General features: G+C 30.7%; 1 protein-coding gene across 3 annotated transcripts in view; it reads right to left on the bottom strand.

The window, feature by feature from the left end:
• LOC145300993 (GATOR complex protein Iml1-like) overlaps window positions 1-17276 on the bottom strand; it is a 204016-nt gene that overhangs the window by 113588 nt on the left and 73152 nt on the right. For all 3 annotated transcript variants that reach the window (XM_080144538.1, XM_080144559.1, XM_080144549.1), the window contains exons 13-18: window positions 16009-16070; window positions 9654-9727; window positions 8328-8400; window positions 5127-5157; window positions 2638-2740; window positions 1759-1994 (exon numbers count right to left, since the gene is read on the bottom strand). In XM_080144538.1, coding sequence (XP_080000664.1) covers window positions 1759-1994; window positions 2638-2740; window positions 5127-5157; window positions 8328-8400; window positions 9654-9727; window positions 16009-16070 — 579 coding nt within the window. The remainder of the gene's footprint in view (window positions 1-1758; window positions 1995-2637; window positions 2741-5126; window positions 5158-8327; window positions 8401-9653; window positions 9728-16008; window positions 16071-17276) is intronic.

Below are 17276 nucleotides of genomic sequence, written 5' to 3'. Positions count from 1 at the left end.
AACAGTACTCCATACATGGCGAATGAAGGCCTTATAGAGGTACAGGATACTTTCAGGCATAAGTAGTTTTCTAGCACAGTAGAGAGAGCCCACCTTCTTTGCAGCAGCAGCCTTGGCAATGCTCTCAATGTATCTGTTCCAGTTCATGTTCCCCGTAAACGTTAGGCCGAGGAGTTTCCTTAGATATGTGTTCATTTGTTTTCCCTCGTGCCTGCTATAGAGTGTGGTGTCATCAGTAAATATACCTATCTCAGAAACAATTTTATCAAGGAGGTCATTTTTTAATATCAGGAATAATAAAGGTCTAAAGGACAGACCCCTGAGGTACTCCCACATTTATATCATTGTTTAGATGTACGACTGTCGAGGACAACCTGGATTTTTCTCTTAAGAAGGATTTAATTACATTATGTATTCTTCCAGTGATACCATATGATCTAATTTTCCTTAAAAAACCATCATGCCATACTCTGTCAAAAGCCTTAGGTATATTGAGGGCTACCGCTCTACCCTCCTGTTTTGTCCAGTGAACGATATATGTTCAGAGATTACAGTTAGGATATCTGCTTTGGAACGGGCTTGCCTAAATCCATATTGATTCTTGGTCAGGAGTTTAGTGGCTGTAAGGTGATGGACTAGAGCTAGATTAATTAAGGACTCAAATATTTTGGCGGAAAGCGGAAGAAGGCTAATGGGGCGATAATTTAATGGGTCAGTTCTTTCGCCAGAATTCTTGAAAACTGGTCTACAGAAGCGGTTTTCCACCACCTATGATTTCATCAGAATTTTAAATCAAAATAAATAAGCAGAAACTCATGAAAGTTTTTATTGTTTATATGATTTAGTGATTGCTGAAGAATTTTTTTTAATTCTATCTGAAATGTAAGCAGTTTTATATTAGACTTACCAGAATAATTGTCTTACAGCAGATAAATAATACAGAGACACTTCAATAAATTCAACAAGTTTGGCGACAAAATACTTAAATGCAGTTAAAAATATTCTGTTACGGTGAAAATAAAGCTAACGTTTGGCTTCAAAATATTTTAATGTAGAGTTTAGTTTTGAAATGACCAACATTAATCAAATATTTGAGAATCTCTTGAATTTTAATTTATTTTTATTTAAAACTATGATAAAATCATAGGTAAAAACTTTTCAGTATAGTATGCTCTTCCCTCTCCAATGCAAAAAAAACAAAAAAAAAAAAAAAAACATTGGGATTTTGCAGTCTAGATCGGTAGAGAATTTTAAGATATTTGTGAAAAAGGAGATTCTTTTTAGTGTTTCTTTTTTCATCTACATTTTGTAAATTTTGCATAAAAACTAATGATGGAAATTTGAGTAATTTGCAAAAATTCTGGCATTTTGATGAATTTTTTACGATTCTGAGGGACAAGTGGTAAAAAAAAAAAAAAAAAAAAAGATTTGCAAGAAAATTTATTTAAGAAATTCAGGAAACCAAGAGAATAAATGACAGTGACAAAAGCAATTACATTCTTATAATTACTGGAAATGAAAAAATCCAAAACGAATGGTGAAGGGGAGATTAAAAATCAAATCTCATTACATGATCTGTTAAATAGCAGAAAATTGACGTTCTTTTGATATATTTTCAAGTTTTACAGAAAGTCAAACTTGAAATCTCCATTTAACATGATACAAATAGTAGATTCACACTGAATTAATGAAAAAAAAAAAAAAAAAAAATTTTTTTTTTTTAAATTTTTAATCAAAGTAAAAGAAATTAACACTTGCCTGCAAATGGATAGCTGACAACTGGCGAGCCTGTGTCAGTAATGGAAATTCCTCTTGCTGGGATAGAAATGGCAGAAGAAGCAATACTAGAAACATTTTTGGGGGCATTTTCAGCGAGAAGGCCAGAGAAATCATCAGAGATATAACGTGTACGAGGTTTTCTGCTTTTCTTTGCTTCAGCTACAGTTGTTGGACGTCGCTTAAGCGAATTAAAAAAACTGGATGCTTTGCCAACTCTAAAATATATGAACATATAATAGAAAGTCTACTGATATTGGAATAGAAATTAAAAATTTAACAGTTTAAAATACTAAAAACAATTTTTTTTTTAATAAATACATTTATTTATTAAAAAACAAAACAAAACAGAACCTTCATCAGTCTAATTCAAAATTTTTTTCATGTCCCCATACTGAAGGCAGTAATGCTTGGGACATCTTCAGATGTTGTTGGAGTAAGGCTAGGTTTTAATGTCTGGTACAGCTTAAGCGCTGACCGCGTGCATGTGTCAAAAAAAAAAAAAAATCCACTGTTACAATTAAATTTTGAATGTGTATTCTAATATTAACAGTGTTTATTAATTAACAGTGGATTTTCTATTATTTGATACATGTGCAGGACCAGCACTTACATTATACCAAACCTTAAAACCTTGCTCCAACAACATCTGAAGACATTCCAAGCATTATCATCTACAGCATGGCACATAAAAAAAAAATTTTGTTTTTAATAATTATATGTATTTAAAAAAAAAGAAAAAAAAAATGCATTTGTTTGTGATCTTTTGAGCTGTTAAATTTTGAATATATAATTTCAATCTAACAGAAATCTGAAACATTAAAGAGAAATTAGGCGATGAATGAGGAAAAAATGTCTGACCTTGGAATTCCTCTTGAAGGTAACTTGAATACTTGAGCATCATATTCATCATAATCAATAAGTGCAAAATCATCATCGGAATCGTATGATGAGGAGTAAAGATCTGAAAGGAAATCAAATGTTAATAACAATTCATGTTAAACAATTATTAATAAAGAGGTGAAAGAAAAAGGTTGCATCATGAAGTATTGTTGCCACTTTTTGGCTGGTGCATCTAACACTACTCTCTCACTCTTAGATAGGATCCAAAAAAGAGTCTTCAATCTAATAGGTCTCATTGTCCCAGCGTTGCAATGTTGCATCTCTCTGCTTGTTTTACAAGTATTTTAATGGAATGTGCTCTGATGAACTCGTTGCACTTATGCCTCCTCAACGTACATAATCCCGATAAAACTCACTTAACAAAATCACACCTCTTTACTGTTGAGGTCTCTAAATGCCAGAAAGCTTTCTACTCTAATAGTTTCTTTCCTTGAACAGCTAGACTTTGGAATTCTCTTCCTGCTTCTATGACTGTTCTGATATGCAGTTTAAATGTAATGTAAACCAACATCATGCTAATCTTTTCTAGACCGGGTCCCAAATAGTATCCCCTCATGTCCAAGTGGTGATATGCCTTATTAGGGATGAATGTGCGTTAAAAAAAAAAAAAAAAAAAAAAAAAATCAAAATGAAAGAGGGTAAGAGACTGAGTTTTGACAAAGCAGATCCGAGTATAAATTAACTTGGTTGCAAGATACAAGTATTAAAATACAAATAAGTTCTTGCCACTTGAAATAAGCATCTCTTAGATGTGGAACACCTGAAGAGATTAAGGCAAATTATTTTTACCATCATATTCAGTTTTATGAATGCAATTGGGGAACTTTATAGAAGTTGACTTCCAAACTAATTTATCAAACTATGTTTGCACCTTCACACTGTGCTATGATTTGTTTCTTTATTTTTACTTATATTCCACCGAAACATAGCACATTTTCATTGAAATGTAATGCAAATTAAGGGCCAGATAAATAGAGGCATCCTAAGTGGAGAGTTGTGCGACAAGATGTTTGTTCGCATTATATATAAATTTCTGCTTGTTGGTACACTTGGGAAAACAGAGAAAGAATTGCGCAAGCAAACAGTATGAGGAAAGAAGCTATTAGAGTAGAAAGTTGACTTGAAGTATCTAATCATATTTATTATATGTCCAATTATACCGTATGATTTAATTTTCATTAGCACTTTTTCGTGCCAAACTTTGTCAAGGGCCTTGGATATATCAAGGGCTACAGCCCTGGCTTCACTCACCTTATTCAGTGCATGGTATATGCGTTCAGAGATGACTATTAAAATGCCTAAATCCATACTGTTTGTCAGAAAGAAGATTAGCTTTTGCAGGGTAGTGGACTAGTGCTTCCTTAATAAAGGTCTCAAAGATTTTAGCGAAAAGGAGGAGATTGATGGGACGAAAGTTGAGAGGCAATCTTCCAGTTATTAGGGAAGCAAGATTCAGCAAGGTATTTATTATAGAGTTTGGAAAGTACAGGAGCTAGCTCTTAATTAGTGTAGCAGGGATGAGATCAGGCCCACATGCCTTGGAGGTGTCTAAGTTTTTTTATGATTTTGTGGACATGAGAAGGGATGATTTTCAGATTATCAAGAATGTCTTCAGTCTGCATAGGAAAAGTTGGAAGGTAGTTGTTTGTTGGCTCTAAGATGGAGTTGGAGGCGAATGGCTGGACAAGCAGTTCTGCCTTCTTCAGTGTTGTGCATGATTTCTGATTTTTGGATAATGGGAATATTACTGATTGCCTTTTATTCACTACACCATTATAGATTTTCCAGAAATCACAAGTTCCTATCTCCTGCGATTCTATGTATTCCCTAGCTATTTCAGCATGCCTTCTTTTGGTTGTGGCTATTACTCTTTTACAATGATTTCTAGCCTCTATAAAATTTTGTCTATTTGTATTTGATTTATGACATACATACCATCAGAAAGCATGTTGCCTTTGTGCAATGGCAGCTAAACAATCTGTAGTGAACTATATATATATATATATATATACATATATATATACACATACACAAAATATATATAAGCATATAAATACACACAAACATGAATCCACACATACATATATATACATATATATATGTGCGTGAGCACACAGAAACATCTTGAAAATCAGTGGCAAGCCAAATCAGTAGATCAATATTCTTTCAGATAAAATTTGAATATATATATATATATATATATATATATATATATATATATATATAATAGAGAGAGAGGGAAAGACAGATAAATTAGTTAAACAAAAATTCAGATTTATTTACTATTATAATATATGACATACTGATTTATATTAAAAGCAATCATATTGTCAAAACTATTTTATCCAAAAAAAAAAAAAAAAAAAAAAAAAAAAAAAAAATGAGAACAGGAAACAAATGATGTGGGCAAGTTCAAAAGAAGAGGAATTAAAGATAATATTACTCACCTTCTTTGCTTTTAGGTTTCAAATCTTCTAACTGCAATTAAATAATTTAATATTTATTACAAAAGAAAATATAAAATTCCATTTTCTAAATTATATATATATATATATATATATATATATAAAATATATTTTAGTCATCGACATACAGACCTGTTTCGTTGTTTCACAACTCATCAGTGCCGCTAGACTAACACCTCTCCCAAGCCGAGGATCGAACCTAGAACCGTCGTGATGACAGTCGGCAGTCCTACCCCCTGACTACGGAATCGGTGGCCGAAATTAAACTGTCGGAATGCGTATTTAAATAAACATCCGTCCGCTACTCGTAGAGGGCTCAAACGTTTTGTTTGTAAACAAATTGCGAGCTTCGCATTATTTCAGCTAAATTAAGTAGCGAGTAAGATAATTTACGAGAGTGCTCTACCAAAGAGGGGAGCTTTATAAAATATATTTTAGTCATCGACATACAGACCTGTTTCGTTATTTCACAACTCATCAGTGCCGCTAGACTAACACCTCTCCCAAGCCGAGGATCGAACCTAGAACCGTCGTGATGACAGTCGGCAGTCCTACCCCCTGACTACGGAATCGGTGGCCGAAATTAAACTGTCAGAATGCGTATTTAAATAAACATCCGTCCGCTACTCGTAGAGGGCTCAAACGTTTTGTTTGTAAACAAATTGCGAGCTTCGCATTATTTCAGCTAAATTAAGTAGCGAGTAAGATAATTTACGAGAGTGCTCTACCAAAGAGGGGAGCTTTATAAAATATATTTTAGTCATCGACATACAGATATATATATATGCACAATAAGTTTAAGTCAGCATCATGTGATAAATAGGTATTTGCTTCTCATTAGCTAATTATTTGTAGATATTTGTTCTAAATGTTTACTAATATTAGTCTTCAGCTAAAGCACATGACAAAGTTTTTTTTATGTCTATCTAATCTAAACACTTTTCTTTTAAAGTATTTAAAATATTGCATTTAAGGAGAGGGATTTACAAGTCGGTTTTAAAATTTTAAGTTAATTGCTTAAATATTTTATGTGTGTGTGTGTGTGTGTGTGTGTGTGTGTGTGTGTGTGTGTGTGTCTGTGTGTGTGTGTGTGTCTGTGTGTGTGTGTGTGTGTGTGTGTGTGTGTGTGTGTGTGTGTGTGTGTGTGTGTGTGTGTGTGTGTGTGCTTGCTTCAGTTTTTAAGTTTTGTCAGCTTTATAAAAAAATGTTGCAGTAAAGTTGCAATTTTTATTAAATTAAATTTCTTAAAATCTTTTTAAATAAGACCAATGTACATGTTATATCACACATTTAATTTTTTTCTAAGTTTATGTTTATTGTTAGGAAAACTTTTGAATTTCTTTTCTTTTTTTTCTAAAAAAGTAAGAATTTTCAGGAAAACTGTTGATATACTTTTAGGGTTATGGTTGAACAGATTAAATTTGTGCATGATTAAAAACTAAATTTTTTTCTTCCAATTTATTAAAAGTTGTTTACTTCAATTTTTACTTGACTAAGCGGATTTGTTATCACTTTTTCATTGGATGATCAACATGATCAACGCTTGGCATATTCCCACAGAATTAAGAGCCCAAGCCAACATTTACAGAAATCCGGTGCACTAACTGCAAAAGTACCTGGACATTTCCCCCCCCCCCCCCAAGTCTCAGCATTAATAATAGTATCTACCTGAAATTTTATTTTTGTTATTATCAAGACAATTATTAATGTATCTCCTTAAAACTTTCTCAATTGTTTGTTCAGCCGTTTATTACAGAATGTTTTTACTTTATATTTTATTTTTACTCCTCTCGGTTTTTATTTTTTTGCTTTGCACCTACTGTGGAAGAATTTATGTCCATGGAAATTTTTGTTTTTAAATGGACAGTCTTGATATAAAAGTAATTTCCCAAAGCCCTAACAGACTAATTTTAAAATAAATTTTTTGTGCTTTGTTCTATATCACGTGAATATTTGTATTATCCACTCAAGTTTAGAATTCTAGGGTATTCTTCTGTTAAATTTTGGAGAGTAATGTTTTGATTCTGCTCTATCTTCGTTAGTAACCAGGTTCTCATTTCTTATTCTGATATGAAAGGTTAAGCCTTGTAGGAAGATTAGATATTTAAACATGTTGGATGTTACCTCATTTAATCGGAACTTTTCATAATATCTATTTACTGACCTGGCATAGATTGTATAATCTTCCAAATCTCTCTTTGCCCAGTTTATTAATCAATTATTAAAAAATGACCTTTGTTCACAAATATCCTTTGTTAATGTTTCTAGTGTTTCTTGTCGCTGGGTAAGATAAAGTTTGCATATTTTTTATGTTCTATTTTCCAAACAGAAATCCTATTTTTTTTTTTTTTTTTCTTGTTGGCCATGTTTTTACAGTTTTTTGCAAAAATTTCTTGGTACCTGCAAAATGTAATTTATTTATTTATTGATTCTTATGAAAAAGTAATTAAGTTTTCAGATTTATTTCCTTTTTTGCCAATATGTTCTAGCAATTTCTCAAATCTTTTCCTGTTCCATATTTTCTTCAAATCATTTTTCCTGATATTCAAGGTTTTCTTCATATCTTTTTTCCATTTTTTTCACTTTGTCCTAGCATAATGCCTTTTGTTTTAGAAATTTCAAACAAAATCTAAAGTCTCCCATAATTTTTTCTTGTTTTAATTCTTGAACGACGCCTTAAATTTTTTCTTAGTTTATAATAAATTTGAATTTAGTGGTTGTCAAATTGTTGCTGGTTTGTAATAAATTTGAATACTCATTACTAACCCGCTATATCATACAAAAAAGAACAAGACAGAAAATATACATAACTACGTAGTGGTACAAGAAGACATATTTTAAATATTTTAAAATAGTAGCTGTTAGTACAAGTCCATGCTGCTGGAATATGCACTTTCTTGCATGCTCTGTGTGTCTTTTCTATCTCCAAGTGACTGGAAGTCTTATGGTACGAGCCACAACAGTAAATGATATTAAAAAGTGTGTGGATGCTATTTAATAGTTTAAAATAAGTTTAAATATGTGATAAATAAAAGTAATAAATAAAGGTGATTTTTACGCTATAGATTTTCACATATCATTGGGTTTTAACTGTAACAGCAATTGGCATAAAAACTAACATGACAATTACAGCAGGGGAAATAACTCCTCCAAAATAAATATTTAATATTTGAAAGGACTTACTATTTTGGGCGGTTTAATTCTTGGAATAAAGGTGGTTTCTGAGCCGAGAAGATGAGACTTGGATGTATAAAAGCTGAAGAGAAAAAACAACTATTTTACAAACTTTAAAATAATAAAATAGATAAAAATATTTAAATCGTTTTCTTTTCCATAAGAATTGGGGTTAGACTTTGTTCAAAATAAAGTTTACTAACATCTTCAATTCTTAGAAATTATTTCAATAAATTAACTTTAGAGCAAGAATTATAAAGTTTGAGAATGAGTATACAAAAATACTCCAGAAAAAAAAAGTTTCTAAAAAAATAAATAAAAAATAAAAGAATTAAAAAAAAATCAAAATGAGATAGAGTGACAAGTAAACAAAGGAGATTTGTACTAAAACGTGAAATTAACTTTCATTGTATCTACCTACATTCTAATCAGATCTTTTTTTTATCCTTTTATCATTTTTTACTAAAAACCTTTAAAAGCCAGCTTTTGTTTTTCCAGATCTCCTAAACATTCATTCAGATGAGTACAAATACAAAAATACAGTCAATCATTTTCACAGTATTTCTATCTATCCTTTTTCAGTAGGCTTTTTGTTTATCTAACATATTTGTAGATTTTATTTAACTCCATATTAATCTACACATACATTCCCAGCGTCACTGATCTGGAGGATTTAAAACATTTTAGGTTATTTGAGCAATCCATAATTAAAAAAGACTGATTGTCTGCAAGGTTGATTGGCATAAGCTTAAACTGACAAATCCGAAAGAAAAAGAAGAAAGTCAGTTGTTTATTTTTTCTTAATTGTTATGTGAAACTTCTTTTGAAATCAATGTAATTTCAAGTAAAAAGATAGAAAATTAGTAATAAGTTAATTTTCTACATTTTTTTTTTTTTTTTGACAATCACCATTAAATTTTCAATACAGGAGGCCTTCATTCTTTTTTATAGCCAGTCTCCTACAAAAGGGGAAAATAAATTCTGGAATCAAATTTTTATGTGATTCAAAAGAACAAAGGTGAATATGCTCATGACTGATCACAGAATGGTTACACGTCATGAACCCTTCATAAACATATTAAAGTTCAAGATTTTTTTTTTTAAATTAAATCTTATGGTGTATTATAACTATAAGTAGCCATTAACAGTTGGAATTGTAGATTCCTTTAGAAATTTAGAGTCATGACAAAACTGATTTCTCCCCATTATTTCCCTGCCAGTCTCATGTATTTCTCTAATGAATCTTTGCTTTCATTTATATATCGATGCTTTTTATTCCAGTCATTATCGTTGGATACTGCTTTTCTTTGCTTCATTATAAATAGACTATCAAACCTGTGGTTCATCCAATGTGGAATATTGTAATCATCTCCCACTTCCAATGTAATCTTCTCCGTTTTGCTATGGAACTGAAAAATAAAAATAAAATTTTTCTCTAATACTTAATATTTCTCTTAAAAAAAATGTTGATGCATTAAAGATATTGAAGTAAAGATATTGAAATAACGCGACAACTCATGAAATAACGCGACAACAGAACCATAACTTTTGCAAGAAATAAATATATTTTATGACTTTCACTTGAATACACTTTATTACTGCTTCTTCTCCAAGAGTGAGGTACAATACTTGACATTTCCTAAACAAAGTTTTGGTAGCAAGGATGAAACGGACAAATTTGGGTATACATTGATTACTTCTGATCAAACTACACATACTGTAAAAAAACAAATAATAAACCTGAGTTAATGTTTTTTGTGACATCAATTTTTAATATAAGGAAAAAGCTTATTTTTAGCAAAAAGAAAGGTGGGGATTAAATATTTAGGGGAGGGGGGGTTATTTGCAAAATATTTTAATAAACAAAACAGAAGATTTTCAGGTTGTGTACAAATTCAATGCCATAAATCGTTTTCAAGTTATATATTATAACTGTTTTAATGAAAATTAATTTAAAGCAAGATTCGATAAGACATTTGTTGTAGAGTTTGAAGAGAAAAGGGGTTAGCTCAGCAGAGCATTTCTTTATTATCATAGCAAGTATGATGAGATCAGGACCACACACCTGAGGTGTTTAGGCTTTCTTTATAGCACAAACATAAGGGGTGATTTTCAGATCAGTGAGTGTAGCTTCTGTACACAAAGGGAAATTTGGAAGAGAGTGGTTTGTGGGCTCTAAGGTGGAGTTTGAGGGGGACAGCCAGAAAAGTAGTTCAGCCTTTTTGGTTATTATGCAAGCAACCTCATGTTGGTTGGATAGTGAGCGAATTGTTATTCATCCTGCTATTATTAATTTTACAGAAATCAGGAGTTCCTAATTTCTGCGACAATGCGTTTTCTCATTTTAGTATGCCTTTTCTTGGCTGCAGCTATTTCACTTTTACATGTCTAGCATCCATAAATTTTGCCTATTTGTACTTGACTTATGGTGAATGAATTGGTAGAATGCATGTTGCAATGGCAGCTTCACAAGTTGAAGTAAACCATTAAGGAAAGTAGGGTTTGTTATAGAATTTCCGTGTAGAATGTCGTTCATTTACTGTTTAGAACCATTCAGTTAACTCATTTACATACTGTTCATTTAATAGTTTCAGTTTTAAAGTGGAATGGGTAGGGCAAAGTGAGTGTGTTTGATGCCAAATATGCACACACAAGTAGACCATTAGCTCACTATCTATAAGATTGTGGCCTCAGGAAAACCCACCATAAATAAGTACAGGATCCCTTTCTGCATGTGACATGTCACAACAGCTATCTTGATATTATACAACTGGTGATAGAGAGGATGCTACTTAGAGTTAGGGATCTTTTAGTATCAATTGGATCAGAAATAGCAGTTAGACAAACTGAAACATGTACCCTCAAATCTGTCAGACCAGAGCAGTTCAGACTAATTATATGAACTCACAAGTTGTACAGTTTAATTTTCTGGTTATTTCTATAGATCCATACACTCTCCTCATCTAGAAAATTCAGTAGGTTCATCTTGATTATCTCTCTTGTATATCAACAGTATTTCAACCACTTTTAATCCAAATTATCCTCCTTTATAATAACAAATAGTAATCTATAGCCTTTACTTCTATATAATTATAATATTCTAGATACACATCCCATTCTTTTTGTTAAAAAAAAAAATATATATATATAGTTCACTAGCTATTTATATTTTTAATATATTTCTTTCCTCTAATTGAAATTTATCTTGCATTTTTTCCCCCACTTATATTTAATAAATGGTTGATCTGGGTTATTCCCCTTAGATTGTAAAAGAATCATCACTTAACTTTCCATAATTCAGATTATCTTCTCTGCTTACACTGTTGAACAATGGTCAACTCAAATGGCCATACTGTGGAATTACTTTGGAATTTAACTTTGAAAAAGATCTTTTTTGCTTGTTTAAGATGTTGAAATTTTATGCAGGTGATATCAATCGTTGTCTACGAATTTTATTAATTAACTCGTTTAGATAACTCGTTTAGATAACAAATTCTAAGAAACTAACTCTGGTTACTATATTGGATATGTTTTTATAAAATACTAGCAAGCTGCCTGGGGTTACCCGGTTGTAAAATATGCATAAATATATTTTAATTCATACAGAAACTGACATGTTTTTTTCTAAACAGTTCACTGCTTATAAGTAAAAAGAAAAAATACTCAAGCTAAGATCGAAACCAAAACTTAAAGACAGTCAAGTACGTAACCATTAGACCAGCTTGACATGATTTTTACAAAGTGTTTTCTGACCTACTTATTCTCAATGCGAAAAATCTGTCATGGTTCACGGCCATGCATGCACATTCATGAAACAGTTGACAGAAAAATCTGATCACCCCTCCATGTTCCAATTTTGACCCCTTAGCTGCCCCCCACCTTTTTTTCGGGTGAAACCATTTAAAAATGTTTTCCAAATCTCTGAATGCTCTATGTACAAAATCTCAAGTCTGTAGATCAAAAATTTGTTGAGAATATAGGTTAAGAAGTGTCCTCACACATTATCACTTTTATAAATATGTAGATATCTGTGTGATTATTATCTGTCATATTTTTATAATTATATGATATATATATATATATATATATATATGATAGATAAGACCTCCCTAGATTTTAAAACCAGATATTACAACCATAAAAGCACACTTAAATAAAAACGCACAATCAAAACAACAATAGCAACTCATTACTTGAAGCTCAAAGAAAGTGGGCACACATTGATAGTAGAGTGGAAAATACAAGAGATAATGATGAAATATAAATAACTTGTTTAGATTATATCTAGAGGAGAAATTTGAAATTCTAAACTAAGGACTCAAACTTATTAAATTGTAAAAATGAAATATTAAACAATTGTATACACAGAATAAATTTTACTTTGGGATAAAAATATGAAAAATAAATTATTAATAAAAATAGTCAAGCACGCGTGTTACAATAAGCTCAACTATTAATTCAATACATTTACAAAAGAAAAATGTGTCAACCTATAATAAACAGAATAGTAATTGTCAGCCAAACCTTTGTCTGAAGGAAGCACGTACATTGACTAGTGAACATTTCAACTCAGTTAAAAATAAAATCAATCTGCTTAGTTAGATATCTAAACTAATAATTAATATATAAAAATGATAGGTAACACTAATTCTATGCATTTTAGCCTGACGATTCTTTACCAGGATGAAACAATACATTGTATCACTTAATTGCTTTATATTTTAATAACACACACACACACACATATATATATACATATATATATATATATATATATATATATATATATATAAATGACAAAACAGCTATATTCAAAATTCCAAGATGCATCTTACCCTTTATTTCTTTCAATATGTCAAAATTTCTCATTTTTTCCTTGGAATTTGGAATATAGCCATTTCATCATGCAATTAGATCTGTAGCTTGTAAAGTAATTTATACTAATTTCCTTCTTAAAGTGCCTATTCCTCAATTTTCCAGCTTTCCCCTCTTTTACAAGCCCCATAACTGTAGTTGATCTTATTTCTGATACATTTTAGTATTTTTAGAACAATTAACCAAAATATTTTGCTATGGGAGATAAATTTTCAGAACAAAGAGAATTCCACTAAAAGTGGAGATCTCACATCCCCAATATATATTTAACCCCTTTTACATAAAACTAAATACAGCCCACATTATGAACTCTCTAGCTCTACCAGCTGTATTCCAAAATTTCTAATGACCAGTTATTTATTTTAAGAGTGAATCCTGCACAAACATATGCACATGCTCAACTTTACATAGATAGCTATATCTATTCCTAAACTAATGAACTGATCATTATGAATTATAGTGTATATATATATATATATATATATATATATATATATATATAATGTTGACCATCTTATAATTTATTCCTTTAATTCAGTTAACATTTACAATTTTTCAAAGTATCTGTTTCATAGCACAAAATCATTCATTCAATTATTATATCAATCAGTGGATCTATTTTGCTTTTAACTCAGGAAATAGCAACAATCAATCCACCTAAAGGAAATAAAATACGTTTGGATATGATTTAAAAATTTGTTTCGTCATTTATTCATTATATGGTCTGTAATGACATCAAGCTTCTTAAATAAGGATTGGTATATATGAAAAGGGAAATATAAGCGAATAAAGAATATTTCCACAGAAATATATATATATATATATTTATTCTAATCAACAAACCGTGCAATATGAGCATTTTATTTTTGTAAACGGAGAGCCCCCCCCCCCAAAAAAAAAAAAACGTTTAAATAAGCGAGATACAAAATAACAGAAAATAATTGTTCTATATCACATTCTGAGTTATGTAATAAAATGTTAACTAGACCATCTGTGCAGAGTAACCTCCTAAACTAATCAAGTTATAGGATACATAGTCTAGGCAATATGGAGAGTAATGTGAGAACATTATTATTCTTATCATTTAATAGGTGACACTGAAACTGCACTCTAACCAAAAAAGGAATAAATTAAAAACTAATGCTATACATATCGTTCATACATGTTCTGGAACTGATAATCTGCTAGTTATTTATAGATTTGATACTTACAGAACATTATAATTTACATTTGTACTTATATGATTAACATATTTAAAGAGAAAACATGAATTCTTGGGTCTTTCAATGTTTTTTAACAAAACTTGTACAAAGGTACCATTCATCAAGTTGAGTATATTTTTATGCTAAACTAATTGATCATTATGAATTTTGAAACACAGCTGCTTTGCATGAGTCCATATGTGGGCTATATTTAGCACTTTGCAAAGCAGGTAAAGAGGGATAGAAGTCCTTCATGAAAATTCAGATACAAACTCTCTTCCATTTTTCTGATTTCTTAATAATAGACATCAATTAATAAATATTCCCTACATTTAAATTTTTTAGGGAGCATTTACAAAGTTTTTAGGAGGCATAATATGGTAACAATTTCTCATTTGAAAATTCAAATATTAGATTTGGATTGAATTTGAGCTTTAGTTATTAGACAAAAATTAGATTCCCTGAATTTTATTTTTTGTGATGAGCCCTTAAGCTCTTAATCTAAGATCATTTCTAAAATCAAAATCAAATAATGGATTTTGACCAAAATTAGAATAACGATTGAAGACATAAGATTTAGCTTTCTTATATCTTTATTTCAATGTTTGTAAGGGGATGTAATCTTTGTAAGAAGATATAATAGAAATTTAAGAAACTGTTCCATTTGGAAATTAATTTAAACTGTCCTTCTTTGGGTATCTTTGAAACATTTAATCATATTACAGTTTCCCACTGTTTTATGCTATGTAATATCCAAAGACATTGTGTTTGAAACGGTAGAAACAAACCTCAACTCGGCACTAGATGAGCTACTCCTCTACTACTAGGGTAATCACCTGCATGCAAACAAAGCAAAAACCCGAGTCTGGTCATTTCACTTCAGGAACCAGAAGGCTAACCAACTTCGAAGCACCATATGATCTACCTGGTTATTAACACTGTATTGCACCCTTATCTAAGGAACAAATACAAAAATAACAAACAAAGACAAAAATGAAAGTTAGCTTCTGGAACAGAATTTATTTTGCTACATAGTCACCACCATTCTCAATGTACTTTTACCAGGAATTAAATGATGACGGGGATTGCTTTCTTAGTCTCACACTGTCAATATTTGCAACAGAGAGATGAAACTTTTAAATCATGAATGCATAAGTTATTATAACAATGCAATAGTATATATGTTTAAGGAGTCAATAGTATATAGTATATATGTTTAAGGATCAAAAATGGGTCACAATTTTTAAGGGGTCAAACATGGTTCAAAACTGAAAAAAAAAAAAAATCATACATTTTGTAAAGTCATCTTAGTTTATTTTAAATTTTTAATCGGTTTATATGTGTGTCACATTGGTACAGTGGTGACGTCACCAGCTTTGAATGTTTTGAATGTTACAGTTTCAGTTCTAACTGATGGCACCCAAATACTTCTTTTTTTGATAAGAATGTTTGTGGGATCATCATCATTCTCAGAAGAGGGGTGAGGTCAATATTTCACATTTATACATGTACATAAATAATAACCTTATTAGAATTTTTCCTTTGTGAAATAACATCTGGATATATCAAGATAAAATTGGTCAACAAAATTTCAGAAAATTTATGTCACTTACCTTGAATAAGGGTGCTGCATGCAATGGTTGCTCTCCCATGCATACCAAATCACTTCCAATACCTATTTTTTTTTTTTTTTTAATAAAAATAACATTTTAAAAAGTTTAAATATCTAGTCATAAAAGAAAAACTATTCAATTTTGAAATAGTCCACTGAATAAACTATAATACTAATAACAAAAACCATCACAGTCTATCTGAATTAAAAGAAACTTATCAATTCTTTTTTAAAAAGGAACAAACATTAATTAGAATTTGGGGTGCTTGTCTACATTCAAAAAATGCCTATAAAAAAAAAAATTTTTTAAGAAAAATCTTTGATGTACGTATCGGTCACCATACAAAGATGTCATATTCTAAAAATCACATATCAAGTAGATTTTTTTATTCAAGAAAATCAGATTTTATGACATTTTATCAAATGATTACTCCATCTCAATTTCAACCGTAGACAGGAATCGAATTTGGTTTACAGCATAATGTCAATATCATGGATTATTTAATGTCAAAATAATCCTATCAAAAACAGAATTCCTATTTTACTTATGGTTGGGATTGTGGGTTCATAAAATTGTAAGGATAGTTTAATCAAATTAATAAGTAAGTTCCATTTAACATTTCTGTGGTGAACAATCTTATTGCTGTATAGCTGCCTTTAATATTATAATGGACTGCCCCACATTATAAATGATCCTGCTTTTCTTTTTTTTTTTTAACTTCACTTTTCTGCTGAGTAAAAGTACAAATTTTATGCTTTATGTTTTTCTTTTGCAACAATTTATTCAGTGCAAAAGTGCTTTTGCTCTCTGGACCACTCTTCACAGTTTGAATAATGCTGGATTGGAGGCAATGGTTTTCTACATTAAGAACTTTCTACAAAGTTTTGAACAATATGCCTGAAAGATGTGTTTGGTTATGAAACGACTTTAAGATGTGTTTGCAGTCGCATTTGTCACAATTTTCAATACAAGCAATAAACAATATCCATCAAAACGCACATGTGCCATGTTGATAGAACATCTTCAGTTGGTTGATTAAACTTGGCACATCTTACCAAGGAATACGGCGCCAGATAGCAAAGCAATTGGGATCACAATCAATGTAAAAAAAAAAAAATGAGCCCCATTACAATGGGTAATATTTATTGCTAGCCTGTGCCATGTTTGTTTAAAATTCAAAGCATCCTCTGACCAGTGTATGAGTGACAAATCGATCGACTGACATTCTTCAAATTCTCTGACAACATTTTTCATAATGGCTGTTGTTT

The sequence above is a fragment of the Euprymna scolopes genome, chromosome 1 (assembly GCF_053919585.1).
Source record: "Euprymna scolopes isolate OS-2025 chromosome 1, ASM5391958v1, whole genome shotgun sequence".
In the NCBI taxonomy this organism is placed as follows: domain Eukaryota; kingdom Metazoa; phylum Mollusca; class Cephalopoda; order Sepiida; family Sepiolidae; genus Euprymna; species Euprymna scolopes.
This window is presented reverse-complemented; position numbering and strand designations above follow the sequence as displayed.